At 38.7% G+C, this 27,522-nt stretch overlaps 1 protein-coding gene across 1 annotated transcript; it reads right to left on the reverse strand.

Moving 5' to 3' along the window:
* Window positions 1-774: 774 nt before the first annotated feature.
* Window positions 775-27,317, reverse strand: CDK15 (cyclin dependent kinase 15). Its single transcript, XM_070732014.1, has 12 exons — window positions 27,168-27,317; window positions 24,519-24,616; window positions 23,795-23,874; window positions 18,276-18,370; window positions 17,589-17,651; window positions 14,363-14,486; window positions 13,414-13,534; window positions 10,183-10,276; window positions 9,165-9,228; window positions 2,863-2,911; window positions 1,722-1,861; window positions 775-948 (listed from the first exon to the last, which is right to left on the reverse strand). The coding sequence occupies exons 1-12, from the start codon at window positions 27,267-27,269 to the stop codon at window positions 839-841; spliced, it is 1,140 nt and encodes a 379-aa protein (XP_070588115.1). The 5' UTR covers window positions 27,270-27,317; the 3' UTR covers window positions 775-838.
* Window positions 27,318-27,522: the final 205 nt, after the last annotated feature.

The raw sequence follows: 27,522 nt of genomic DNA on the forward strand, positions 1-27,522 counted from the left end.
AAGAATTCTAAATTCAGATAAAGAATTCAGATAAATGTTATATCACCCACAATGCACAATTTTAAAAGTTCCATTAATGTGGAATTGTAAAGGAATTATTTCATTAACAATGGTAGAAGGTCATCATAGACAATTAGAGTCAAACTGATAAAAATAAAACAGATGCTGTGGTATATTGTGTTCTACTCCATATATTTGGAAAAATTGATATTATTAAGAGTTGCATTTCCTCTTTAAATTACAGAAAGAAAAGTTCTGTTTTTGTACTACAGTATTCCCTCGATTTTTGCGGGTTCAAACTTTGCGGAACGTCTATACCACGGTTTTTCAAAAATATTAATTAAAAAATACTTCGCAGTTTTTTCCCCTATACCACGGTTTTTCCCGCCCGATGACATATGTCATTGCCAAACTTTCATCTGCCTTTAAAAAACATTTTTTAAAAATAAACTTTAATAAATAAACATTGTGAGTAATAATCTAAACGATTGCTAAGGGAATGGGAAATTGTAATTTAGGGGTTTAAAGTGTTAAGGGAAGGCTTGGGATACTGTTCATAGCCAAAAATAGTGTATTTACTTCCGCATCTCTACTTCGCGGAAATTTGACTTTCGCGGGCGGTCTTGGAACGCATCCCCCGCAAAAATCGAGGGAACACTGTATATCCACATCCTTCCTCTGCCACCCATCACTAATCCAATCATTGGGTATATAAGTTGAAACCCAGGATTCGTAAAATATGTATATGGTTTATCTCCATTTATCTTAGCTAGCGATAATAAACAATATGGTTTTATTGGTCTGCCTCCTTTCTTGAAAAAAAAATATTTCATTTCTTTCACCAAAACGTGCTTGAACTATTTTCCTGGTGGCCCTTCTGAGATGAAAAAAAGAGGTCACACATTTCTTGCTTGAGCATCACTCCAGGTACAGTGAAGATGGACTGTGCTATGAAGAAAGGGGGGGGGGAAACCAAAGGTAAGGATACATTGAGGCAAATTTACATGGAACAGTAGCCATCTGCTGCCTTGAAAGACAAGTGCTCCTATACCAGTGTTTCCCAACCTTGGCAACTTGAAGATATTTGGACTTCAACTCCCAGAATTCCCCAGCCAGCAAATGCTGGCTGGGGAATTCTGGGAGTTGAAGTCCAAATATCTTCACGTTGCCAAGGTTGGGAAACACTGTCCTATATAATACAATGCCCTTTGGCAGGGAAGAATTTCTTAGTGAGTCTCTTCCCTGTTGCTTGAAGAATCTCCAGTAAAAAACACTCACGATATATTGGCTGAATAGTTTCTCAGGTAATATCACAAGAAGTTATCATGGTCTTACCCATTTGCCTTTTGGGAGGTGAATGCTTTATATCTGATTGCAAAATGCTCTAAACTTTCAAGAACTACCCAGACCCTCAAAGTATTGTCTATTCTTGATTTAATGGCTGAAGAATGTGGCTCTTAAAGCCTTTTATGGTTTCTTTCACTGGAGTTTTCTGGTGTATGTTCTTAGTAAACAAGGCTTGCCCAAGCTGTATATGTTTGTTTGTGTTTATCTATTTTGATGCTTTTTTTCTTTTTAAAATCTTTTATTTGCTGACTACAAGCTGTAATAAAGTTGACCTCATTTATGCATGAGTGTGTTTATGTTCCACCAAAAGGTATTGAAATAAATACAATCATTCTGATAGCCTGAGAGTGGATAGAGAACAGGGATTGACATACTATTAGAAAGCTGGCTCAGTTCAGAGGGCAGGGAATCGAAGAACTGATGAAAAAGTGCCTGTTGTGCAGAAATCCTGTTTTGTGGATATACTTTTAGCATTTTTCCTGCCAGGTCTTCAGCCTCAGGCATCTTGATCAGCCTAGAAGACAAAAACAGAGAAAAACTAAATTCTAGGAATTCAAAAATCAGCTTTTGAAAAATATTAATTTAATATGCAAGCCAGAATCTTTTTAGCTTAGGAAGTCTTGCCTGGAAGGTCCTAGAGCAGTGGTGGCGAACCTATGGCACGTGTGCCACAAATGGCACATGGAGACATATTGGTGAGCATGCAAGCACAGGTCTGTCGCATGTGTGCATTGGCCAGCTGATTTTGGGGCCTTCTCAGCCCACTGGGAGTCAGGAAACAGGCTGTTTCCAACCCCTGGAGGGAGTGTGGAAGGCCCGTTTTGGCCTTCCCCAGTATTCTAGAAAAGCTCAGAGGTCTGGGGAGAGCGAAAAGCGGGTGTGCTATTGCGTGCCGGGAATGGGGCTGCCACACGCAAGTGTGTGGGGCTCATGAAATTATGATTGTAAACACAAGTGCATGCGACTGCCTTGATCAACCCCCCCTTTTGGCATGCAAACCAAAAAAAAGTTTGCCATCACTGTCCTAGACGAAGCAAGGACCTCAGAAGAGAGGGAGGGAGGGAGAGAATTCCCAAGAAAATGTAGGAAACCTTAAAAAGCCCTGCAAGAAATAGAACCAGGTAGTAAATCTGGCAGGGAATGTTTAGTGAAGAGAGAAATGCTATTTTGCTTTCACATTTGGTTAAATATACTCCAGGTCATCTCCCTGTTTGATCATTATTTACATATTATGCTAGCTTTGGTCTACAATTCTCACCCTCAGGTAATATAAATTAGTCTCTCATATCCTCACTTAATTGCTTTCATTAAAACAACATCCCTCTTAGGCAACTCATGGATATAACTGAATGATAATGGTAAGTATCAATGGCTTTCTTGGAAGTGGCCACTTTTAATGTTTTTGTTGTTGTTGTTAGGATTGAAGATTACTACTATTATTCTGGATTTATCTTAGACTAAGAACAAAGAATAGACTGACTTCAAGGGAGCATTTGATGACTGTAGATAGCTTACCTGTCACAGATCCTTTGGAGTCCCTGAGGCCAACTGCCAAGGAATCTGTCTGGGAAATTAATATGCAATCATAGGGTTAAACACAACCAATTCAAGTCATATCTACTTGGAGGTCCTGTTCCTGCCCTTACATTTATCACAGCCGTACTATGGAACTGTTAGCCTGTTTGGTAGAGAATGCGGGCACAAATGTTTGAATCTGATTTTAACAGAGTAAACATACTGCAAACAGATGGATGTCTGCCTCCAGACAGGAGGCTCCTAGCACAGTTAATCAGCAGACATTATACAGTCTGTTTCTTCCTAACAAAGGTGTCTGCTTAAAGAAAAAGGGAGAAAATGGTGGGAAAACATAGGAGGGTAGCAAGTGAAGAATGAGGATGTTTGGAAACCAAACCCCTCCCCCCATAAATTTCCGTGAAGGAGCCACCTAATTAAAAAGTCTAGTTTGAAAGACTTCCAAATTCTACAAGGCAAATAAGAGTCTTTGCCCAAGGGTCCCCTCCCACCTTCCCAGGGCCTTCAAGGCAAGAATTTCCAAGGTCAGGCATTCCAGATCTTGGAACACTCCCCAAAGGGTGCAGTTGGCAGAGACTGGGCTAGTCGGTGGGAGGGGGGGGGGATGTGAAAAGTGATGCTCCTTGCTATGCCTGCAACCAGCCTAGTAGATGTAAAAGTGTAAAAAAATACCCTCTGTGGTTCTCCCAAGGATTCTTGAAAAAGCAGAAATAATGCCACTATGGTTCATTTTACTCTGATTATTTGTGGCTAGCAGGAAGTTTGAGATTTGGGTGTACTGACCAAATAATAAAACTGTTTGGTTTAGCCAATCATTTGAGTTAATAAAAGCGAACCTAAGCTTTTTTATTTCAAAACCTATATCTAGTGTTGGGCGAACCCAACGAAGTTTGAGTTCGGCAAACTCACCTGAACTTTGCCGTGAAGTTTGGGTGAGTTCGCCGAACCCGAACCCGAACAGCAGCAGCGCCGCTGCAGCGTCCTTTTCTGTAAAAATAAACAAGGAGGTGGGGAATTCCCTACCTCCTTTTGCTTCCTTTTATTTTTACAGAAAAGGATGCCGCAGCAGCGCTGCAAGCAAAAGGAGGTCGGGAATCCCACGATGGGATTCTGGGGGTGAGGCTTTGACGTCACAGAGACTCCTTCCTCCCCGTTAGTAGTCTCTGTGATGTCAAAGCCCCACCCCCTCCTTTTGCTTGCAGCGCCACAAGCAAAAGGTGGGGAATCCCATGATGGGATTCCTCACTCTCCTCCTGGGCAGTGACATTTCGCGGTGTTCAAGCAAACCCGAACACTGCAAAGTTTGGCACGAGCCCGAACTTTGCAAGTTCAGTTCACCCAACACTACCTATATCCCTACAACTGTGATTGTGGTGAATCCAAGCAAATAGATACTTAAACCAATTTAATATTTATTATGTGATTAAATCCTCTCCCAGTTGGAAGAGCTTCTAAAACCCTTGCATGTCCTCAAATGCAATGGGATTTCTGACTTCCTAATGTAATCTTATTTTCAGCTCTCTCTCTCTCTTTTGCCACTGAGGATGCACGGCCATGTGACACGCAAGGAAGCGAACTGGCAGCAAGGTAAATTAGAACCTATCCCTGCTCTGACCTCAGGTATCTGGATTCCAACTTATCTAATGTTAACAAGTCTAGTAAAAGATCAAGTCATTGGCTTTTATGAGAACACATGGATTTGTCTGGAAATCAAGTGTTTTGCACATTGCAAAAACTAAGAGAGACATAAATTAATGAAATCATGGAAACAGTTTTAATTGAAGTAGGGTCCTTTAAAACAGGAGTCCACAATCAGTGGGCCGTGGTCCACTAGTGGGCCGCAAAGGGATTACAACCAGGCTATGGGAATGGTTGAGCAGTACATGTGCATTCTCACTTATGTGAGCAGCGGGCGAGCACATGCATACATACTCCATTTATGTGAGTAGCAGGCACGTGTGCATACTGCTTGTGCAAATGGGGATGTGTGTGTGCGTGCATGCACTTGAGGGCCACTCATATGGAACCATCCCCCTCCTCCCCTCAGATTGCTGGTCCACAAAGCTGAACATGTTGGGAAACTCTGTTTTACAGGACAATTGTCTTAAAAACTACAATGTAAATATCTTCCTAACTCTGCAGCAATTCCTAGGATGATAATCATTGGATTTGTACTGTGTTTTGTTGTTGCGAGCCCCTACGAGTCTTCGGAGAGGGGCGGCATACAAACCTAATTAATAATCATAATAATAATAATAATTATTATTATTATTATTATTATTATTCCTTTGTTGTATACTTAATCTATTTTTAAATGGATTAGGTATCAATCATCATCCTGAACTTCAGTCTCTTTTCTCCTCCCTCCCATGATTGACTGAATAATAAACTATAGACCCTTGATTTTTATCAGATGTACATTGTAAATATGTAATAGGAAGCAGACAAGTCATCACACAGAAGCAGACTTCCAAAGGAGCAGCAAGACCAAAAGGGAAAAACAATTGCCTTGGCAACACCAAGGGGCAAACTCGCAAAGCAAGAGAACATCCCTTGACAAAGTACAATCCAGGATTCATAATGCAAACAGCAAATGTCGTATGCTGGTAGTGTTTTGTGGTGACTCAAAGATGGGCAAACAGCACTTTAACTGAGTAATGGAGAAAATACCTTGCCATCAGTATTTCCCTATATTAATTTGACCATAATCATTAGAGAGCAAGAGGACCTTCTAGAAATAGAGAATACAGAATGACAGAGTTGGAAGGGCCCTTGAAGGTTTTCTACTCCAACCATCTGTCCGAGCATGAGATCCCATACAATTCTTATCCAACCCTCCAGCACTGAAGCCTCCACAACTTCCATTCCACTGTTTATTTGTGAGCAAATTTCTCCTTAATTCTGGATCTTTTTTTTATAGGTTTCCATCTATTGCTAGATGGATTCTGTTGTGGTTGGCTCTGGCCCAACTCCTGCCCCAAGGAATGTGCAGGTGGATGTGGGGGAAACATCCACATGCCACAGGCCTGTTTTGCTCCTGATAGAATCTCCCAATGAAGGCTCCTCTGACGAAGGAAGCGTGAGTAGCAGGGAAGAGGGGAGTTTGGCAGACAGCCCAGGAGGAGATCAATCATCCTTCTCATCCCTGGATTCTGAACAAGAACCTATGATGGACCCAAGCATGCGTAGAGTGATGCATAGGAGAAAACAACTGAAGGATTATTACAGGAGATAAGTGAGGCCACCTGTGGTTGGGTGGGGCTGCTGTAATTAATGCTAAAGATAAAAAGAGCAGTGTACTGGTTTAGCCTTGTGGAAATTTATCTGATTCATAGTTTCGTCAAGATCCTGGTTTTGCTGTTTCCCTGTTCAAAACTGTGTGTGTACTTTCTGGACTTTGGAATTGGACTCAATTTCCCAGTTACTGGGTGAGAAATTGGATTGCATTTAACCTGTGCCTTGTGTGTACCAGAAAATCCCTTTGACATTTAAAAAGGGAGTTTTTTCTGCTTTTCTGTTGATAAAGACTTTTGGTTTTCCTTCTATCGTGTGGTGTGTGTCTGTTTGGACTAAGTACCCTGTAATTACGGGCAGTTGGGACACACCGGCAGAACAGATTCCATCTATTACTAGATAGATTATAGCCGCCCTAAGTCCTATGGGATTGGGCGGCATATAAATCAATTAAATTAAATTACTTCTTGTCTTGCTCTCAGGTGGTTTGGAGAATAGGTTGTCCCTCTCTTCGTGACAGCTTCTCAAATATTGGAAGACTGCTATCCTGTCACCCCGACTCCCCCTTTTTGTTAGATTGGACATACCCGGCTGCTTAAACCATTTTTGTGTGTTTCAGCATCCAGCTCCACAAAAGCAGATTGTCTTTAAAAACAGATTTTCATTTTATGCTATGTAACATTTAGAGATCTTCCATCAGAATTATGTCACTCACCTTTCCATAATGATTCAAATCATATTTTAAATCTGGCATGATAATATTTTAAGTCAATTTGTTTTATTGTTGCTTCAGTGCTAACTTGCAATTTAACAGTACAAATTTACTCCCAACACTGTGAAAAACACATTTCAAACAATGGGAATCTATTGACTAGTACAAGTGATTATAATCCATTTCAGATGAAGCACTTGCTCAGTTAGAATTCAGAAAACGTTTTGTGGGCTTTGGGAGTCCAACAAATGCCTTTCATTTATAATGGTACTGTAGTTTTCTCTTTGATTTTCTTCTTTGTTTAATTAGAAGCAACATTTAGAAGGAAAGGACAGAATAGTTAATAAATGCCTTGAACTGGTAGCTTTCAGAGTGCCACTTAAAAACATCAAAAATGAGCAAATAACAACTAAATTGCATTACAAACCTACAATATTTTGTTAAGTTAGAGTCATACTTTTAAAAAAAGCATATGAGGAGACATTTTATTAGCATGTCACTGCTTCACTACTGTCCTTCCCACAGCCAGGATTTCTCTGGGCTTGTGATGTTTTTCCTTACAAAAACAGCAGGAAATTGATGAATGGTTTGAGGCTTTACCCTCCCCCTGCCCTTCTCCCACTCCCCGGGGAATCTCATTCAAAGCAGTCAACCTAATTCCCCAACCCCCAATTACTATGTCAGAGCAGGCAGGATGGGGCACAATCTCCAGTCTGCTGAGGAAGCCAGCACATTCCCATTTCACGCCACTATGATTAATGAATCTTGGCTAATGGTGTGAAAGTTTCCCCACCATTACAAAACCAGCCAGCCTGTGAAAATGAGGGCTGTTTAGTTTTCAAGCGGGGAGGGAAATCAGGGCCTCTGAAGCTCATCTGAGCAACATCCTCCTTTTTGAAGAGAAATGCTTTGGTAGACCTGAAAATCTTAGACTTAGAAAGTGCTTCCCACCCTTGCTGTCCTGGCTTTCACACAGACTCTGTCCCTTCTGCCAGGATGCAGAGGAGGGAGTCCATGTTTTAGGGTTTTTATATTTCATGTTTTACAATGGTGTTGATCACTGCTTCCCTATAACACAATACTTGGGTTATGCTGTTCTGAAAGATGTCTCATGAGAAAATATTAAAAAGAAAGAAAAGGCTCCTTTAAAAAAAAAAAGAAGTGCCCAAATCCCACTAAGAGACACCTGGCCCTTTGAAGTTCTAGAGATTAAGTTTCCCACAGGATGGATGGGAAGGAAAGGCCTACAGGGCCCACAGCAGTGTTTTTCAACCAGTGTGCCATGAGACATGGTCAGGTGTGCCGTGGGGAAATATGGCCCACATGCCAGATATGGCCCGCGGAAGCCATTTATCCGGCCCGCTGCCAGCTGCCTCCATCCGAACATAAACATTCCCCTTACAATCCCTCCAGCTATCAGCGACAGGAAGAGTGGAGGCACAGGGAATGCTCACTGACCAATCGCCTTGTAGGATTCATCCAGACCACTAGCAATGAACCAATAGTAGGCTGCCTCTCATCCACACCCAGGAAGGTCCCCGCTCAGGCTGCCACGCACTTGTCATTGTGTGGCCGCAGCAAATAGTTGAAGCTGCTACTCCTCCCCATTGTCTCGATTTCTAATCCTGGTCAGGACTGAAGGTAAATATTGCCACCACTAGATTAATAATAATAATAATAATAATAATAATAATAATAATAATAATAATTTATTAGATTTGTATGCTGCCCCTCTCCGGAGACTCAGACTCAGCTGGTTATGTATATTCTGATAGTGTATATAGATAGTTGACCTTTTTCCTTTTATAAGAGGCCCCCGCAGAGGGTGATATACAATGCATCACAATGTACCACAATGTTATCTATAGTTAGAGTGTCATTTTGTGTCATTTTGGTTGTTGGTGTGCCCCAGGATTTTGGAAATGCAAAAAATGTGCCGTGGCTCAAAAAAGGTTGAAAATCACTGGCCTACAGCAACAGGGACTCTCATAACCAAAGGCAAATATACCTATCCCAGGATAATGTTGCAGAATCCAGTCTGGGTCTGTCTACCCATTCTGGATGGGCTCCAGAATGAGCCCCAAAACTCGGGAGACTAAACCTCTGGTCCCGGTGATCAACCCTGATTGGATCCTACAAGAAGACCGTTTCCCCACTCAGTAACCTGTTTGCAGACGATTGCATTCCTCATGGAGGAGGACAGCCATTGTGGGCATGTTCATTGCACATGGAAATGTAGAAAGTTGTGAAATGATTATGAACTTTCACAGTAGCAGCAGCAGCACATCCATGCATCAGGAAATAGGCTGAAGATATATAACATTTTTATAAATCATACCTGGCTTATAGTGGCAAAGTTTGGAAATTCCTGGCCACGTTTCTTCAGTTGGGATCCCCAATACCTTTCAAATGAGAAACAAAACTGAATGTCTTTTGTAGTCTTTGATCCTATTTTTCAGACAACTGAAAAGGGCCCAGCAAGCTTTGCTTTCAAAGAAAGAAGGGAATAAGTCGCAGCGGCCAGGGTCTTCCAGAAACCAAGATTGTGACTCTACAATCAGTAAACAGATCTTCTGACATGAGTTCAAAACTTCGAATCGCCGCATTGTTGGAAAACATTGTGGGTCTTAGTACCACTGGAACTTAATTTGAAGGCTCAAGTCCTAGGACTTGTTCATGGAGCAAATAAATTCATGTCAATTAAGATAAAATACGGTAGCTCAAAGCTAGTTATGGATTGAATTAAGAACTCAAACTGAATTCTGCAGAGAGCTCCTGGGTCCTAGGAGATGGCAAAAAATGCCCCCCATTTTTTGGCCCATTTTTTTACAGAAAAGGGGCATTTTTGCCATTCCCCAGCACCTAGGAGCTCTCTGCAGGCTTCCCAGACCCTTTGCCCACACCATTTTGCAAAACAACGGGCCCATTTTTCACAAAAATGGGATGCATATGTGGGGTTTTAGGAGGCCAAAAATGGCTGTATTCGGTGTATGATGCACCAAAATTTCTACTCTCTTTTGGGGAAGGTGAGGTGCATCTTATACTCTGAAAAATAAGGTAAGTCTGATTTTTTACATTCTCAGAAAACTGAATACAATGAATTTATTTATTATGTATCAAGGCATCTCCTTTTAGCTTTTTATATTTTCAAGATCAAACACACAAACTCCTTTTTTCTCCTCTCTTGTTGAATTTCTTATATTCATTTTATAACAAATTCACAAGGCAAAGGGAGAGACTGAAAGATACTTCTGAGCATCCATCAATGCTACACATGCAAATCTATATTGATAAGGTAACACTTTGAAGTGCTGATGGTTTTACTATGAATTTTTTAGATATATTGTTGTACTCACTATCCAGATCTTCTCTAATTGTTCAAAGATATTGTTAACATCTGGAAACAATGGTTGACCATGAAGCATCTCCACAAATATGCAGCCTGCACTCCTGGAGAATAATAACAGTAAGTCACTGAGCCATCTAGTGCTGTTTTTATATATATATACCAAATATGTCTAATCTAAATCAAAACATAACAATATAATTTTCATCATGCTTTCTACTAGCAACATATTTTTGAAAATACTTTCATTTTTGATAGAGTAGCAGATATTTGAAATACTGATTTAAAAAAGAAAAATATTGGGGAATTTGTGTAAAGGACAATGTAAACTGGACATATATTTTAAAGAGTAAATTAAGCCAGTTGCATTAAAGCATATAATAGAGAAGACTAGATACAAAATTCTGCATATTAAAGTAAATTGCATACAATTTAATATGGACTTTCCAGAAGGTTTATCTTTCTCTCCTAAAAGAAAGAAAGAATCCATCAGAAACTACCACTCTGAAACTGGTTTGGATTTACATTGAATCCAACATTCCTAACTAAATGAGCAACATTTAATCTAAGTACCTACACCTATACACTCAAAAATATATAAGATTAATCTAGCATGCTTGGGGCTATGTATAGGATATCCAGATCAGGAGTTAAATGGAGCAGAACTCTGCAGTCCATCAGATTGTTTCCTTAATTCCTTCAATTATGAGGTGGTTCTTAAGCTCAGCCTGCAGCTAATGTCTTAGGCTTCATTCTTGATACAGGTATAACACACAAAAGCTCAGGTAACACTATATTGTCACAACAGATTTCTTTACTACTATAATATGAGAAACACTAAGATATGAACTACATATCATACTGCCTAAATTTCAAGATTTCTGATAAAAGAGAAGGAGAAACCAAGTTTGGGAGGAAGAAAGAAGTAAAACTTGCAGTTTTAGTTTTTATTATGAATAGGCAAAATTATATCTTTCAGCTATTTTGTACTCTTCTTATTAACATAATGACTGCGGCTGATTTGCACTGAGGTTCCTTATACCATAAATTCCTCCAGGCCATAATAAATTGCTCTGCTATAATAATTAGTTTTAATTTTTCCCAAATACTTACTTTCTTAAACACATCAGAACACTTAAGGCCTGTCATACACCCTTCATTACATGTTTAACAGCCCTTAGGTTCATGACAATTTAAGGGCTGTCATACACCATTCATTCCCTTCCCTCTTGGCATAGCAACTCTGGATTATTGCAAGATCAAATCTGGGTCGGTTACCAGAACCAGAGTTTCATTCTGAGCTTTTATGGATAGTACTTGTTTTCTATCAACATTAGAACATCCACCCACCCACAGGTCGAGAAATTTGAATTGGGAACGCCTTGTTCCAGACTCCACATGTCAGTCATGATCATGACTTAGCTAGAGACATAGAATAATGATCAGAATGGCTGCATACCAGGATTCTTTAAGCTTATTTTTATTTTGTTATTTTTATATTTTATTTGTCAAGTACGTATTGGTAGTATACATAGATATAACACTGTTTATACGCATGATATGGGTACTAATAAGAGGGAAACATTAGCACAGGGATGGCAGGCTGGTGCACTTAGGCACGCCCCTTACTGACCTCTAAGGAATCAGGTGAGGTAAACAGTGGACAGTCTAAGGATAAAGTTTGGGGGGTTACGAGACGAAACTACAGAGTCCAATTGATGCTAGTGATCTGGGGATTCTACAGGGAATAGTGCTTTTGACTCCATCAAATAATATACTTGTTTTCAGTAAAGTTGTAACTTAATGAGATGAAATATTTCAAACTATGACATTTGACTTTATCACTTCATAAAGGGCAGAAACTTCGGAACTGCAGAAAAAACAATTGTTACCAAACTGCCTTCCATTGGCGGCCTGTATACTGCACGAGTCAAAAACAGGGCTGCAGAAAATACACTGCTCAAAAAAATAAAGGGAACACTTAAACAACACAATATAACTCCAAGTAAATCAAACTTCTGTGAAATCAAACTGTCCACATGCTGCTGTGCACATTCAACTTTGTACAGAACAAAATATTCAATGAGAATATTTCATTCATTCAGGTCTAGGATGTGTTATTTGAATGTTCCCCCCCCCTTTTTTTTGAGCAGTATATTTAAAGACCCTTCACATCCTGGACATAAATCGTTTCAACTCCTACCCTCAAAACGACGCTATAGAGCACTGCACACCAAGACAACTAGACAGAACAACAGGGTTTTTTCCCCCTGAACACCATCATTTTGCTAAACAAATAATTCAAACTATTTACAAAATCTGCACTACTATTAATTTTCTCATCATTCCAATCATCCATCTCCTCCCATTTATGACAGCATGGTTATAACTTTGTTGCTTGTAACCAGGAGTGGGCTGCTGCCCGGACGGGGGTCAAGGGGGAACGCAGTGGGGTAGCGAAAATGGTGCTCCACCCCAGAGCACCCAATTTGCACTGAAAGATGAAAGAAATGCAGGGCATCCTGCATAAGCCACACCCAGTGTGGTAGTAAAATTTTTGGTAGCCCTTCACTGCTTGTAACCTATATTGACTGGTTCCTAATATGATCAATTGCTTATTTGTACCTGTACTATCATTAAGTGTTGTACTTTATGATTCTTGACACACTTATATTTTTTCATATATGCACTGAGAGCATATGCACAAGACAAATTCCTTGTGTGTCCAATCACACTTGGCCAATTAAAAAAAAATTCTAAAGATCTATTTCTCTGTCAAATCAATAACGTTTCTAGGAATTCTGTAACCATTAGGAGATCAGAAGAGGTTATCCTAATCAAACTATATGGAGTAGGAATTATAGAATTGCTTATGGAAAAGATTGGGTGACCAGAATAAAATCTTTGGATTTAGTTTCATTTTTCTCCTAAAGTGCTCCAGTTACCACTTGGCAAGCAGTCTAATCTATTATAGACTACTCAAATTAAAACATGTCATTTCATTTGGGGGACGCAATTGATATTAAATCTTTAAATAATTGAAGGTTTAGAGGGAAAAAAGAAAATTTAATTTCCAATTCAAGCTCATGTGATTCTTGATAACCAGAGTATGCTGTTCTTCATGGTATTATTCCATATTTTAAAATGCTCTTATTGTGTCTTCTATCTTTCCCTAAAAAGGGAAAGGGTGAGTGTGTTGCGCTTCATTTCCTTCCTCTTAATGGTCCAGCCTTGTTCTCACCAAATATCCACATCTGATGAATAATCAGTGGCTCCCAGAAGAACATCAGGAGGACGATAGCCAAGTGTCACCACCTCAGCAGAGTATGTTTGGTTGGGGAGAGATTTAGCATGAGCTAGACCTGTCAAGGCAGAGAGAAAAAAAGTCAGGGTTTTTAAATCAGTCACAATTATCATTTTAATCTATTGTCGATACCAGTGATGGTGAACCATTTTTTGTTTGCGTGCCAAAAGGTGTTGGGGGCGGGGATCAGTTGAGGAAGTCGGGAAATGAGCCATTTCCGGCTCTGGAGGGCCTCAGGGGGGGTAGGCCACTTTCACCCTCCCCAGACTCCTAGAAAGGCTCTGAAGCCTAGGGATAGCAAAAAAAAGAGGAAATTTTGGTTCAGCCGGAAGTCGGCAAATGGAACTTTTTCATCCTCCAGAGGACCTCCAGGGAGTGGGTGGGGAAGGTCATTTTCACCCTCCCCAGACTCCTAGAAAGGCTCTGGAGCTTGGGGAGAACAAAAAATTGGCCTTCCCCAACCCCTCCAGAGGTTGAAAACAGGCTGTTTTCCAACTCCTAGAGGGCCCAGAAGGCCTGAAAATCAACTGACCAGTGTGTGCATGCAGGCTGGACCTGAGCTTGTGTGCCCACTGATATGGCTCCATGTGCCACTTGTGGCATGCATGCCATAGATTCGCCACCACGGGTCTATACAATAAACTACAGAGCACAAATCGTAGAAATAATGTATTACAATTATTTTGAATCTTTTTGTTGTGAATAATCTAAAGTACTATCCAACTCTATAATGCAATTTTCATACATTTCTCAATTTCCAGCATCCCAAATTTCTAAACTGACATCTATTTAGCTTGAGCTGAATCAAAGCCAGTAGAGCTTGTTCTTCGGCTCTCAATGTATAGGCCCAAGAGACTTTTCTACTGACCAGGTTATGATGACTCACCAAAATCAGCTAATTTAAGCTCTCCGCAGCTATTTAAGAGCAAGTTCTGAGGCTTCAGATCTCGATGAAGGATATGGCACTTATGAATGTGAGCCAATCCTCTCAGAAGCTGGAACATGAAAAGCTGGAAACAAAGGATAAAACAGAGCCACGGTAGTGTAAGATAGTGTCTTAAACTTCCAGGGCAAAGAAAGGGAATGAAAAAATGACTTAAATGACTCTTCCTTATAAGTTGGTTATGTGTTTAAAACCCCCAACACATGTTCCTAGCAATTCTTCTGTTAGAAAACTATTCTCTTGATGGCAGAAGGGCTGGATGAAGAGATTTGTGTGCTCCTTTTTTATTTTCCTCCATAATCAAACAGAAGCCAGGATTTCCAAAGAGAAGAGTCATAAAAAGAACCGGGGTGGCACAGCAGGTAGAATGCTGTACTGCAGGCCACTGAAGCTGACTGTAGATCTATAGGTCAGTGGTTCAAATCTCATCACCGGCTCAAGGTTGACTCAGCCTTCCATCCTTCCGAGCTGGGTAAAATGATGACCCAGATCGTGGGGGCAATATACTGGCTCTGTTAAAAAGTGCTATTGCTAACATGCTGTACGCCGCCCTGAGTCTAAGGAGAAGGGCGGCATAAAAATTGAATGAATGAATGAATGAATGAATGAATGAATGAATGAATGAATGAATGAATGAATGAAGCAAGAAATTTAGGTGTGATAGACAGAATATTGAGGGGAAAAAATCTGGAATTGGATGGGGAGCATGGATAAATGTCAGACTGTTACAATAAAGCTTTTTGAAAAGTGTGAAAAGTTAAAATGCAAAAAGAAATTGAAAAATTAATTAGCTCAACCTTAGGGGGGGAAACTTATTATGAACTATTTTATTTTGTTTATTATATTTAAATCCATCTTTCACTCAAGACCTAAAGTAATGTGATATAAGTTACAACAAACCAACAGAATAGCTTAACTTTTGAGTGTTTCAGGTAGTGATATTAGAAGTGGAAGCAGTTTGCCTAGCAGAGGTCTCTCATTATTTTCTCGATTATTACTAAAAGGCCTCAAATGGGGAAAAGCAATTCAGATAAATCTTTCCTAATGATGGCAAGCATCAGTAGATGCCCCAGAATTTGTTAGGGGGCTCCAAGACCCACCCAAAGGGATGCTAGAATAACACAATGATAGAAGAATTTAGAGGGCTAGATAAGATAGTTGGGAACCATGTGATCAGTTTCCCTCCTGATAAAGGAATTAGATTATGGTTACGTATGGCTATTTGGGGAGTTGTTTCAAGATGTAGGACTCCTATATGGCAAGTGGCAAAATGCATCATTTGTGAGCATTCTTTTCAAGTTTTAAAAATCCTACTCTCTTTCAAAAAATTTGGCACTGTTCTTTTGTCTCTGGTAACTGAATTATGTCTTAAGTTTCTTCTATTTCTTTATTCAACTCCAAGATAATTTGGGTTGCTAATTACTTGACTGTCACAGAATAAAACAAACACTATTTTCCTGATATTAATTTAAACTATTGAAAGCAAAATTCTGCAGGTCTTAAATATGTAGATTTTTGTATATATATAAAAAAGGTGAGGGATAGCAGAAAAATGTAAAAAGGGGAATTTTAATGACTGTCAAATGCTAAAGTATTCATGCCAAACTACAGGATATATTACATGAATAAAATATTTCACAAATACATGTACTGTTTATAAAAAAGGAATTGTGGGGATCTGATAACAAGGAGGAAAGAGTTTAAAAACTTTATCTTTATGAATTGAATTTTCATCCCAATTCAATCTCATGTGGGTTCTGTTTAAGAACAACTAAAGAAGCATATTAAAAGTGATATGAAGGATTTATGATGCCTTGTTTTATAAGTATATAAGGAAGGCCGTGGATTTTCCTAAATAAATACAAAAGGAAAAAAGTCTGTGAAATTTGATGCAAAAGAAAAAGCAGTGAGAAAAAGCAGTACCCATTATTCCTATGGGTACATAAAGTTGAGACAGTTTCTACTTAGGGAGTTCCTTAACCTGATTGGTTAGAAGCAATGCATTGGATAAGTTTATAAGATACTGGAAATCATTGTGGCCTTTTTATGTGTTAAACACAATAACAGATGGCTAATGGAGGGATCTGAAGATTAGTTTTACCCTTGGGGCTACCTCCCTCCATGTGAAGGAGAGGGAAAGAGAGAGAAAGTTGGTTCATTCCAATTATTCCACATCATAGATAATCCTTTTTATGTAATATAGTATTTTTTCCCCCAAATACTAATTTTATTTTTCTCCAACAAAAAATATAAAGCAATATATAAGTACAAACACTAAAACCATAGTTACCATAAAACATATATAAAATGTTTCTTTTTCTGTTAATCATTCAATGGAGGCGCTTATCTTTCTTCCATTAAAAACATTCTATAGAGCTTATACAACATTATCAAATGAAAAAACTCAAAATAACAATCTTTTTCCCACCTTACACTAAAAGATTACATTACATCAGTATAAACAGCATCAAACTCTCTTTTATGAAAGTCTTAATTCAAACTTTCATTTCTCCATTAAAGTAATTAATCCAGTAACAATTTATCATATGATTACTAGAGGTTCTATATATATCTAAAATAGAAAGAAAACTTCTTACCATATATCACATAAACTATATTAGAAAATGCCATATGTTTAAATTGTCAATAAGTAAATTTGTGTCATATCATTATATAGTGCTACCACCAATTTTTATCTTGCCATCTGGCTAACAATACTTTAATTCAATTTTCATATCTCATCTTCCCCCAAAATAACTAAGTATTAGTATTTAATTATCTTTTAATGTTCCATCCAGTCATAAAACTTCCCCCAAATTTTATAATAATCAGAATCTTGTTTATATTTCAAGTTCAAAGTCAATCTACTCATTTCTGCACAGTCCATAATTTTCCTCAAAATTTCCCTTTGAGTTGGTACCCTATTCATTTTCCAGTTTTGTGCCTACATGATCCTTGCAGCCGTAACTATGTGCATAATTAAATATGTATCTTCTTTATCAAAGCTATTCATACTTATTAACACAATATAATCACACAGTTGGAACTAGATGCAAGAAAGAGAAAATATATATTTGAAATAAATAGGTGAACTCTACTGTGCTAAACCCGTTAATAATGTTTGTTCATAATCCATGCCTTTAATACACATATTTCTTCAAAAACATACCATAACATTATGAGGATGAAGGCCCCCAGGATGCTGAGACATGTACTGGGCCAGGTCTGTGTGCTAAATAGATGAAGAAGATATAAGAGTTAATTATCAAGCCAGAGATTTTTCTGCAGGTTCTTTATCAAAGTATAATTCAACTACATTTGAAAAAAAAAATCACTGAATAGAAAGTAACCTCTTCTTAATCAACCCTATGAAACCCTCTGCTAGGAAGCCAGGTGAAGAAAACCTCTATCTGCTTCCTTTATTGTTCATTTCTGCATTAATTTTTTGTATCTCCCAAATCACTTACAAGCACACCACAATATGATCTACATGTAATGGGTAGGGGTTGAAAAATAGTTTAATTTTTTTAAAAAATAAAATAAATCAAGACAGTGGCACATAAAAAGATAAAGATGAATGGTCAAATCCTGAGAAGTGAGGGAAAGTTGTGAACTGAACTTGGGAAACAAATCTTTGAAAACAGCTCCTGTTTACTTCAGGTCACGTAGAGCAGACCTTAAAATTCAAGCGCGACCAGGACAATCTCAAGGACAAGGGTCAAAAGCATGTGGAAAGCAACATTCACTATGGTGGATCCATTCTAGATTGCTGTAAAATCCTGTGAAGCACTGAAAAACTGAGAGGGTTTGCTTCCTTCAATAAGCAAATGAACCAATCTGATTAAAAGCTACTCACCATGTACTCAAAGACTAGAGTCAGGCTCTCCTTGGTCTGGAAGATGTCATGAAAGATCACAATATTGGCATGTTTCAGGCTCTTGAGGAGGGAAACTAGGACCACAGATACAACAATCACACTGATGCAGGGACAAAGAAAACAACCTAGATCAGTGAAGGCAAACCTTTTTTGGTCCTCATGCCAAAAGAGTGTGCGTTCACTCCCCCCACACATGCGCATCCCACACACTGCCCCCACACATATGCGCACAGGCCTTATTGAAGCCTATTAGGTGAAAAAAATGGAAGTTTGGGGAAATGCACTTCCAGTGTGCCGTTGTGCTGTTTTTTGCACTCCGGAGTTTCAGAAAGATTCCCTGACCCCTCTGGAGTGCGAAAAACAGCACAACGGCAAACTAGAAGTGCATTTTTCTGAACTTCCGGTTTGTTCATTGGGTGATTTTTTTTGTCTCCAGGGCTTCAGGGAACCTTCCATAAAGTATCCGGAGGGTGAAACGGCCTTTTTCAAGGCCAAAAATCAGAGCTGAAACATGCCAAGGTCTTGCGTGCCCTCCAATATGGATCCATAGGTACACCATAGATTCACCATCATGAACCTACAGATGATACCAAGGCAGTCATGGGTGGCTGGAATATTCCCCCCCTCCCAAGGTTATAAAACATTTTATTTAGATCTTCAAAAAGTGTGCATTCCAATAATTAAAATTGTTTGAACAAAAAATGGCATTTGATTGAAATCCATTTTACAGGTCACAGGTACATTTTCATATTCATCTGTTATTAGAATATTCCCTCCTAGAATCTTCTTTGAAGAAACATGCAAGCTTTTGTGTTATCGAACCAGAAGGTGGAAAGGCAGATGGAAAGGAAAATGCTTTCTTTCGGGGTTAATAGTTTGCACTGTGTGTGTGTGTGTGTGTGTGTGTGTGTGTGTGTGTGTGTGTGTGTGTGTGTGTGAAAGGGGCAGTACAATCATTTAAACCTTATTCAACTCTTTCCATTTTACAAAGTTAAAGCAGCTAGAAGAAGTAAAATAAGATGACAATGCTTGAGGAATAATTTAGAAGGGGCCATTTCATTACAATTCATTTGCTTGCTTCATCTGCTCAGTTGTTTCTTCTGAATTTGTCCAATTTCTCAATCTCAGCATATCTGATTTGCCAGACATAGTTCTGATTGATCAGTCATACTATCCCAACCTTCCCGCAATCACTCTGAACTATAATATCCCTGAGATGTTTCCACCCCTGGAATTTGGAACAAGAGATTATCAAATTGGGTCATCCTAATTATAGATTGAATGCTCCAGAATGATTTAAATGATCATTTCACCCCATAGCCTTGGTGGCTTTTCTCATTGGTAGAACAAAGAGCAAGATAAGGTTTTTAAATACATTATATCAATTTAGCCATCTGAAAAAGTGAGCTACATCTTATGAAAGCTTAAGCCTTTTCATAAAGTTGGTTAGTTAGAAATAGTGCTACCAGACTCCCATGAATTTTTTGCCATGACAAACTCTTGTAGGTTCTCTTCCTACAGGAAAGACACTCTTGGAGTATGTCCCTATTCTGTTGCTGAAATGCATTATTGTTAAATTAAAATTGCTTAAATGGTGGTGGGGAAGTGTTGTTAAATGAAATTTAAGTTTTTAAAAAGCTTCTCTTGGTTAAATAGACTTTCAAAAGTTCATTCCCCTTTTGCACTGACAAAAGGATTTGTTGGATGCCTAAAGCTGTGTTTCAGCAATCAAAGAAAGAACTTATTTGAAATGCCCCCCCCCTTTGTCTGTGGATGCTTACGGGTGGTTAAACCCTCACTGCCACTCCTTTGCAGGTCTGTTGAGGCTTTGTTTTGGAGGGGGGTGCTTGTAAATTATTTGGATTGCTTAGGCTGCAGCCCAGGAATAATTAGAATCATACCGGATCGCAATGAAATTACTAGGTATGGTTAGCTTCCTTCTCAGGAAGTTTTCCTTCAGATCAGATGTCTCTAGCTTTTATCTTAGACAATCCCTCACAACAGGAGCAAACTTCTTCCCCTGTCTCAACATCTTTCCCTGCTTTTGCCTTCCAGAATTAATCAGTGGTTCCAGGACGTATTTCCTGAAGACTTATTATTATTATTATTATTATTATTATTATTATTATTATTATTATTATTTATTGGATTTGTATGCCGCCCTTCTCCGTAGACTCGGGGCGGCTAACAACAATAATATAAAACATCATGTAAATCCAATACTAAAACTAATACTAAAACAATTTAAAAACCCTTATTTGTAAAACCAAACATACAGACTGTCTATATAATGCTTTGATTGAAGCATTGTGGTCTTTGGTTGAAGCAGGAAGTACCAGAATCCATAGTGGAATGTCTCCTGCCTCTTCTTAGCCACCAGCTATGGCCCTTGGGACCAAGAAGCCAGAATTGTTTGTTTGTTTGTTTGTTTGTTTGTTTGTTTGTTTGTTTGTTTATTTATTTATTTGATTTGATTTGATTTGTATGCCGCTCCTCTCCAAGGACTCGGAGCGGCTCACAACAAAAACAATACAAATCCAATACTAAAACAATTTAAAACCCTTAATATAAAAACAATCATACATCTCATACAGACCATGCGTAAAGTGGAAGCAGCCCAGGAGAATCAATTTCCCCCATGCCTGATGACAAAGGTGAGTTTTGAGGAATTTGCGAAAGGCAAGGAGGGTGGGGACAGTCCTAATCTCCAGGGGGGAGTTGATTCCAGAGGGTTGGAGCCGCCACAGAGAAGGCTCTTTCCCTGGGTCCCGTCAGACGACATTGTTTCATCAACGGGACCTGGAGAAGGCCAACTCTGTGGGACCTAACTGGTCGCTGAGATTCGTGCGGCAGAAGGCCGAATTATGTTGCGGTTAACTCATGCTTCTAGCATTTATAAACAGAGAAGGAAATAGTGATTGCAAAACAGGGGTTATGTAGATATATACACCAGGCAGGGTTTGCCGCTCTTGTTACTGATGCGCTACGTGCATAGCTTTGGGTCTCTGGTGCATGCACCTTTGCATCCCAGGGAGATTTTGCTTCTGCGCATGTCCAGGAAGCAAAATCTCACGAGGTCATGGGTGCGTGGGTGAGATTTTGGCAATTTTTTGCTTCCGTGCATGCGCAGAAGCAAAAAATCGCCCAAATCTCACGTGTGCGGTTCCCTCGCGAGACTTTGCTTCCTGCACATGCATTTTTACCACCGGTGCGGTGTCCTCATCTGTACAGGTAGGAACCCGATACTGATGTACACTCCACACGTGACTCTGTTCCCACAAGATATGTAGTGACTGGGCTACACCATTGTTTGTTTGTTTCTTTGCTTGCTTTTAATTTCAACATTAAAATTTTAAAAAGCAAATATTTAAGCTGCCCCATCCCTGTGTGGGTAGATGGGATACCAGCCAAAGTTTTGTTTATTCCCAAGCAGGAGTTTGCCTTAGTTTGTTATGATGACTGGCATTAGAACAAAGAATTCACCTACAGATGGCACAAAACTTGGCTGAACATATCATATAAACATGCTTTAAGAAGCCTTCCTTTCAACACAGCAAAAATAAGTCTGTCTCTACCATTGAGGGCGCTCTACCAATTCTTGAATCGGGCGGGGGCACCCTAAAACTAGCATTTTCATTAACTGCAATCATTTCACTGAGTCCCTTCCAATGCTAGGGATAACAAAAACTAGTAGATTTTGCACTTCTTGGGCCTGTCCTTGGATAGTATCAAAATTAATTGGGGTGTGTATGATAGGGGCAGGGGGAATATTTTGATCTTAACACAGCTAAGGACAACTAAAAGCCTGTTTCCTTAATGGGTTGGAATGTGATGAAGGCAACATCATGGGAACATGCCAGAAAAAAAAGAAGTTGCCTGGGCAGATTTGTTAGGTGCAAGTAGGGACATAGAGCCTGAAGCATCTGCAGGTACTTTAGACAGCAGTAGCATAAATGTCTACTCTACCTGGTTGCAGTATATCTCAGGGGTAATAAACACTATATACTACATTTTTCAGAATATAAGATGCACTTTACCCCACCCTCCAAAAAGAGGGTGAAAACCTCTTATACACCAAATGTAGCCCCACCCAGCCACCCACACCCTTTGGCCTCTGCCTCCCAGCAATGTACCTTCTTGCAGAAAACAGAACACAGCCTGTTAAGCCAAGCAACTCATTATCACCTGACCTCAGCCGATTTGAGGCTGCAGGCAGGCTGGCCAAGTGCTAAACTGAAACTGAAAATAGCTGCAAGTAGGCAAATTGCTGGAAGGGAGAGGCAGATTTTTATTTTCTGCTGAACTGGGTGCAAGGAGATAAGCAGGGGTGGGCTACTTCCCGGACAGGGGGGAATGCAGTGGGGTAGCGAAAATGGAGCTCCACCCCAGAGCACCCAATTTGTATTGAAAGATGTTGAAAGAAAATGCAGGGTATCCTGCATATGTCATGCCCACAGTGTGGTAGTAAAAATTTTGGCGATAAGATAAGTCAATAACAATAAATGTCTGTCAAATGTTCAAATTATTAGTGTTATTTTTTTAAAGACTGCTTTATTATTGTTCTAGATAACAAAATGAAGAAGTTTTTAAAAATAAATACTTGATCTGAAGAGGCCCAGTGGTATTGTATCTTATTTTAAATAGCAGAGAATAACTATACTTCCAGAAAGCCACACCAGAATCTGTACAAGTATAGTCTGAAATGTAACAGTATCCTGTTTTAGTATTAAGATAAGAGTTAGTCATGTTTGGAGTAAATCTATTTAAATAATTGGGAGGAGTTAGTGTGATTACATTTAAGACATTCTTTTGGCATTAATATATTGCCATAATATACAGTAAATTTTTTAATTCTTCACTATTTCTATGGGTTGGGCACACAGCAAACAGTGCATATCATTTGTGCTGTTTGCTGGGAAGCAAATTGCTGGGAGGCAGAGGCAGAATTATTTTTCTTTTTTCCTCCCCCAAAACTAAGGTGTGTCTTATACTCCAAAAAATACAGTATATTTCTTGTTCACATATATACACACAGCCCTATTAGCATCTGATTGTAAGTCTGGGATGGGAAGAGCAAAATATTCAAAAATGTAGACAACCAATTCTGTTTGAATCCCAATATAGCCTTCTATTGTTTCTAATAAATTCATCTTAATACAAGAGACTCAGTTTGGTGTAGTGGTTAAGATAGCAGATGAGAAATTAGGAGGCCATGAGTTTTAGTCCCACTTTAGGTACAAAATCAACTAGATGACCTTGGAGCAATGACTGTCTCCTAGCTTCAAGAAAAAGGCAATGGCAAACCATTTCTCAAATCTTGCCATGAGAACTGCAGGGATTCATTCAGGCTACCAGAGGTCACCACTGAGTTGAAGTCATCAACATAATGATTCAATACTGTAATAATCATAATCATAATACTTAGTTCAACTTAACTGGTCACAATATTCAAGTCATGATTCATCACCCAGATTGAATGCTGTATTCGTATTTCTTACCTTCTCTTATGGCTGTAAAAGGGATTCCCTCCTCAGTATTTAGGCTGATGACTTTCAAAGCTACCAGTTGATTGTATATTCTGTTGGGACAGAATATAATATTTATCTCTTCATTATACCTAACAATTGAATTCACAAATTAAATCTATAAATCCACCACCATTAAAGTAATTCAGCATGCAATACACAAACTAAAATGGGTGACTCATATATATAATAATAGCTTTGTTTATGCAGTCAAAGAGACTACCAAATATAGAGAGAGAAGAGGTATGTCTCCAAATGGTGCCTTCAAAGATAAAACATGCTAATATTTGCTTTCTCCAAACTACAAAAATAAAGTCTTCCTTCCCCTTTCTGCAGTGAAACGTCACATGATGGAATATAACTTAGAAACCTACTTTGATTGAAGATTAAATTTTCATCTATGCAATCAAGCGGGTACAGAGTCAAAGCTTCTGAGAGGCATTTGTATGAAGATCCATTTGAATTAAATAGTTGTTGGATACCTTGTGCATCACCTGTGAAACTGTATTTTTCTTCATCTAGTAGTATAAGAACTTTCCAGGTAATATTTATGGATTTGCAGTAAGTGCAAAGAATGCCCTAATTTTAACAAAGTTACTTTTTACGGTATAGCTGAGAAGATCTTATTGTACCTTGGTAGTTAGCTTTTCAAGTGTTTTCATTCCAGAATGCTTCCTATTCATCGCAGAACACTCACCTGCTGATTCCTTTGCACACCATGGAATGGGGACCTTCACTCAGCGTCTCAAGGAGCAAATAGGATGAAATGTTCCCAAATGGGAGACTTCTTCTTGGCTTAAATATCAATGGGAAAGAGATAGAGAACGCAGGCATTCAGTTCTAAGATTTCTTAAATGGTTTTTGACCCAACAATTCACTATGTGTGGATCAGTTAATGCAGGAATGTTATATTTTATGATGGTTGCAAGAAGTATCCCTTTTACATGTCTTCCAAGTCTGAGTCCAAGCTCAAAACCAGTTCTCAGATGATGTTTCCTGTCTCATTTGAACTTGTGATTGCAGGTTACAATTGCTCACTTATAAGACCTGTCATCTTCATTTCTGAGACAAGTCTGTGTTGATTATGCTTTTCTAATAGTAAAATACGGAATACGGAATGTTCAATGTGCCAAAAGTATCCTCCCTGGTGGGCCCAGCAAGATTATTCAGCAGAAACATTAACTAAGATTAATAGGTCTTTCATGAGGTAAGGAAGTTAAAAGCAAGAATCCAAAGGTGATAGATTATCTTTCTGAGCACATAATTGAAGTTCAAATGAATTGTTTTTGTTCTGCCTGGTAAAATATTATCTTTCATATTCTAATTGAGAAGACCAAACTTTTCTTCTTGTTTTCTAACTCCAAGATATACCTATATATGTACACATATACACATACATGTGTGTGTATCATGTTATTTGTGATTGAGAGTTAACTGAAATTGCAATGAGGATTATCCATTATTTAAATTTATTGTAACCCATCAAACCTAGGTTAGGTTGCATATTCAAACAAAGATTTGATGAACAATGTCTTCTACAGTTCATTTTGTGTAAAGAATTACTTTTCCCCCCATAAGAATTCATCACCAAAATTCATACTCTGGATGAAACAGAATTGATAGGCTCTTCCACATTTCATTTATTATTATTATTATTATTATTATTATTATTATTATTATTATTATTATTATTATTATATTAATTGGACTTATATGCTGCCCCTCTCCGTGGACTCGGGGCGGCTCACATTTCAATGAAAACATGGTATATAAAACACATCTAAATCCAATTAACATAGATAATTAATTTAAAATATTTTGAAAAGCTAAACATTTAAAAATCAAACATTCAAATACACGCTACAAACATCCTACACATTAACTGGCCGGAGGCCTGATGGCATAAATTCCTTTTGCAAATTCTTACGAAAGGCAAGGAGGGTGGGGACAGTGCAAATCTCTGTGGGGAGTTGATTCCAGAGGGTTGGGGCTGCCACAGAGAAGACTCTTTCCCTAGGACCCGCCAAGTGACATTGTCTAGTTGATGGGACCTGGAGGCCAACTCTGTGGGACCTAACTGGACACTGGGATTTGTGCATCAGAAGGCAGTCCCGTAGGTAATCTGGTCCCATGCCATGTAGGGTTTTATAGGTCATAACCAACATTTTGAATTGGGTCTGGAAACCAATTGGCAGCCAGTGTAGTCCACGGAGTGCTGGAGAAACATGGGCATACCTTGGCGGGCCCATGACTGCCAACGCGGTTGCATTCCACACAATTTGTAGTTTCCGAATGCTTTTCACAGGTAGACCCATGTAGAGAGCATTGCAGTAGTTGAATCTTGAGGTGATAAGGGCATGAGTGACTGTGAGCAGAGACTCCCTGTTCAAATAGGGCCGCAACTGGTACACCAGGCGAACCTGGGCAAACACCCCTCTCGCCACAGCCAAAAGATGATGGTCTAAAGTCAGCTGTGGATCAAGGAAGACACCCAAGTTGCGGACCTCCCAGGGTGATGGATGGTCAAATGGAGGTGTCCTTGGGAGGCAAAACCCACAACCATTCCATCTTGTTGGGATTGAGATTGAGCCTGTTGGCACCCATTCAGACCCTAACAGCCTCCAGACAATACTTGTTTGACATTGTTTCTGAAAAGTATGGAACTATGGTGGATGTAACACATTCCTTGACTATTGCATCCTTCTTAGAGCTCTAAATTGACTGGGTGAATTAGTAACATTTCAGTAACGGAGGTGTACCAACCAAAATTGTTATAATTAAAAAGATCTTGGATTGTGCAGAACTAGATAAATTGACGATAGAATTGAAAGAGAAAGAAGATTCGGAATATTATAAACTTGAAATTTATTGTATGAGTGGCTTGATAGAAGGAAATAAAATAATATATTAATCAGTAGAATATTGTTATTATGATAGTAAGGACAAATAACTATAATACTTCATTATATCAATATTTAGAAATATACATATATTATGGTGTTATAAATAAGATTCCTAGAGATGTATTATAAAGATAGTAGAAATAGGTAAAAATAGTAAATAAGCATAAAATATTAGTTGACATATGTACAATAAAATAATCTAGAGGTATAAATGTGTGTATGTATGTTTTGTTTTTGTATTGTATTGTAGTGTTTTATTTGTTTTTTCTTTAATGTTTTTTAAAGTTTATAAATGAATAAAAATTTACTTTTTTTAAAAAAACTTTTCCCATTGATTTTCTCTATTGTTTTTTGTGAAACTAGCATGCTGCCCAATCAAGAAATTTCCTTTACTTCATGAGATTTAGCCCATGCCTCCCCGCCATAGATAAGAAAGCGCTTACTTTCAGTTCTCCTTTTGGTTGTAGCTGTGATGAATCGTTCTCTTCATAATGGCAGCATAGGCATGTGAGGGTGGGAAAATTTCCACATAAAATGTCGCCCATTTTCTTTAGCCCTCAAACTGCTTGATTTTCTGCCTCTCATATTCTTTACTGTTTACCAAAGATTGGAAATGTATGAATGTTCATATGACTTGCACAAGGTCTCTCGTGACTCATAAGAACTCCCTTTAGTTTTAGGCCAACATTTCAAATGTATTCTTTATGTAACTCTTTCAGCTTACAAAACATTGTTCTACATAATGTGCATAATGTTCCAAATCTACCACTTAATCATAAAATTGAACACACACAAAAA

Source organism: Erythrolamprus reginae, chromosome 1, assembly GCF_031021105.1.
Source record: "Erythrolamprus reginae isolate rEryReg1 chromosome 1, rEryReg1.hap1, whole genome shotgun sequence".
Classification (NCBI taxonomy): Eukaryota; Metazoa; Chordata; class Lepidosauria; order Squamata; family Dipsadidae; genus Erythrolamprus; species Erythrolamprus reginae.

Bases quoted from the DNA above. Each gene is read 5' to 3' on its own strand.
- CDK15 (XM_070732014.1), bottom strand. From the start codon at position 27,269: ATGGGCGACATTTTATGTGGAAATTTTCCCACCCTCACATGCCTATGC. The intron at 17,652-18,275 runs GTGAGTAGCTTT...TCATCTATTTAG, and splicing joins CTCTAGTCTTTGAGTACATG to CACACAGACCTGGCCCAGTA. The intron at 949-1,721 runs GTATGTCAATCC...CTTTCTTCATAG, and splicing joins ACTGAGCCAGCTTTCTAATA to CACAGTCCATCTTCACTGTA.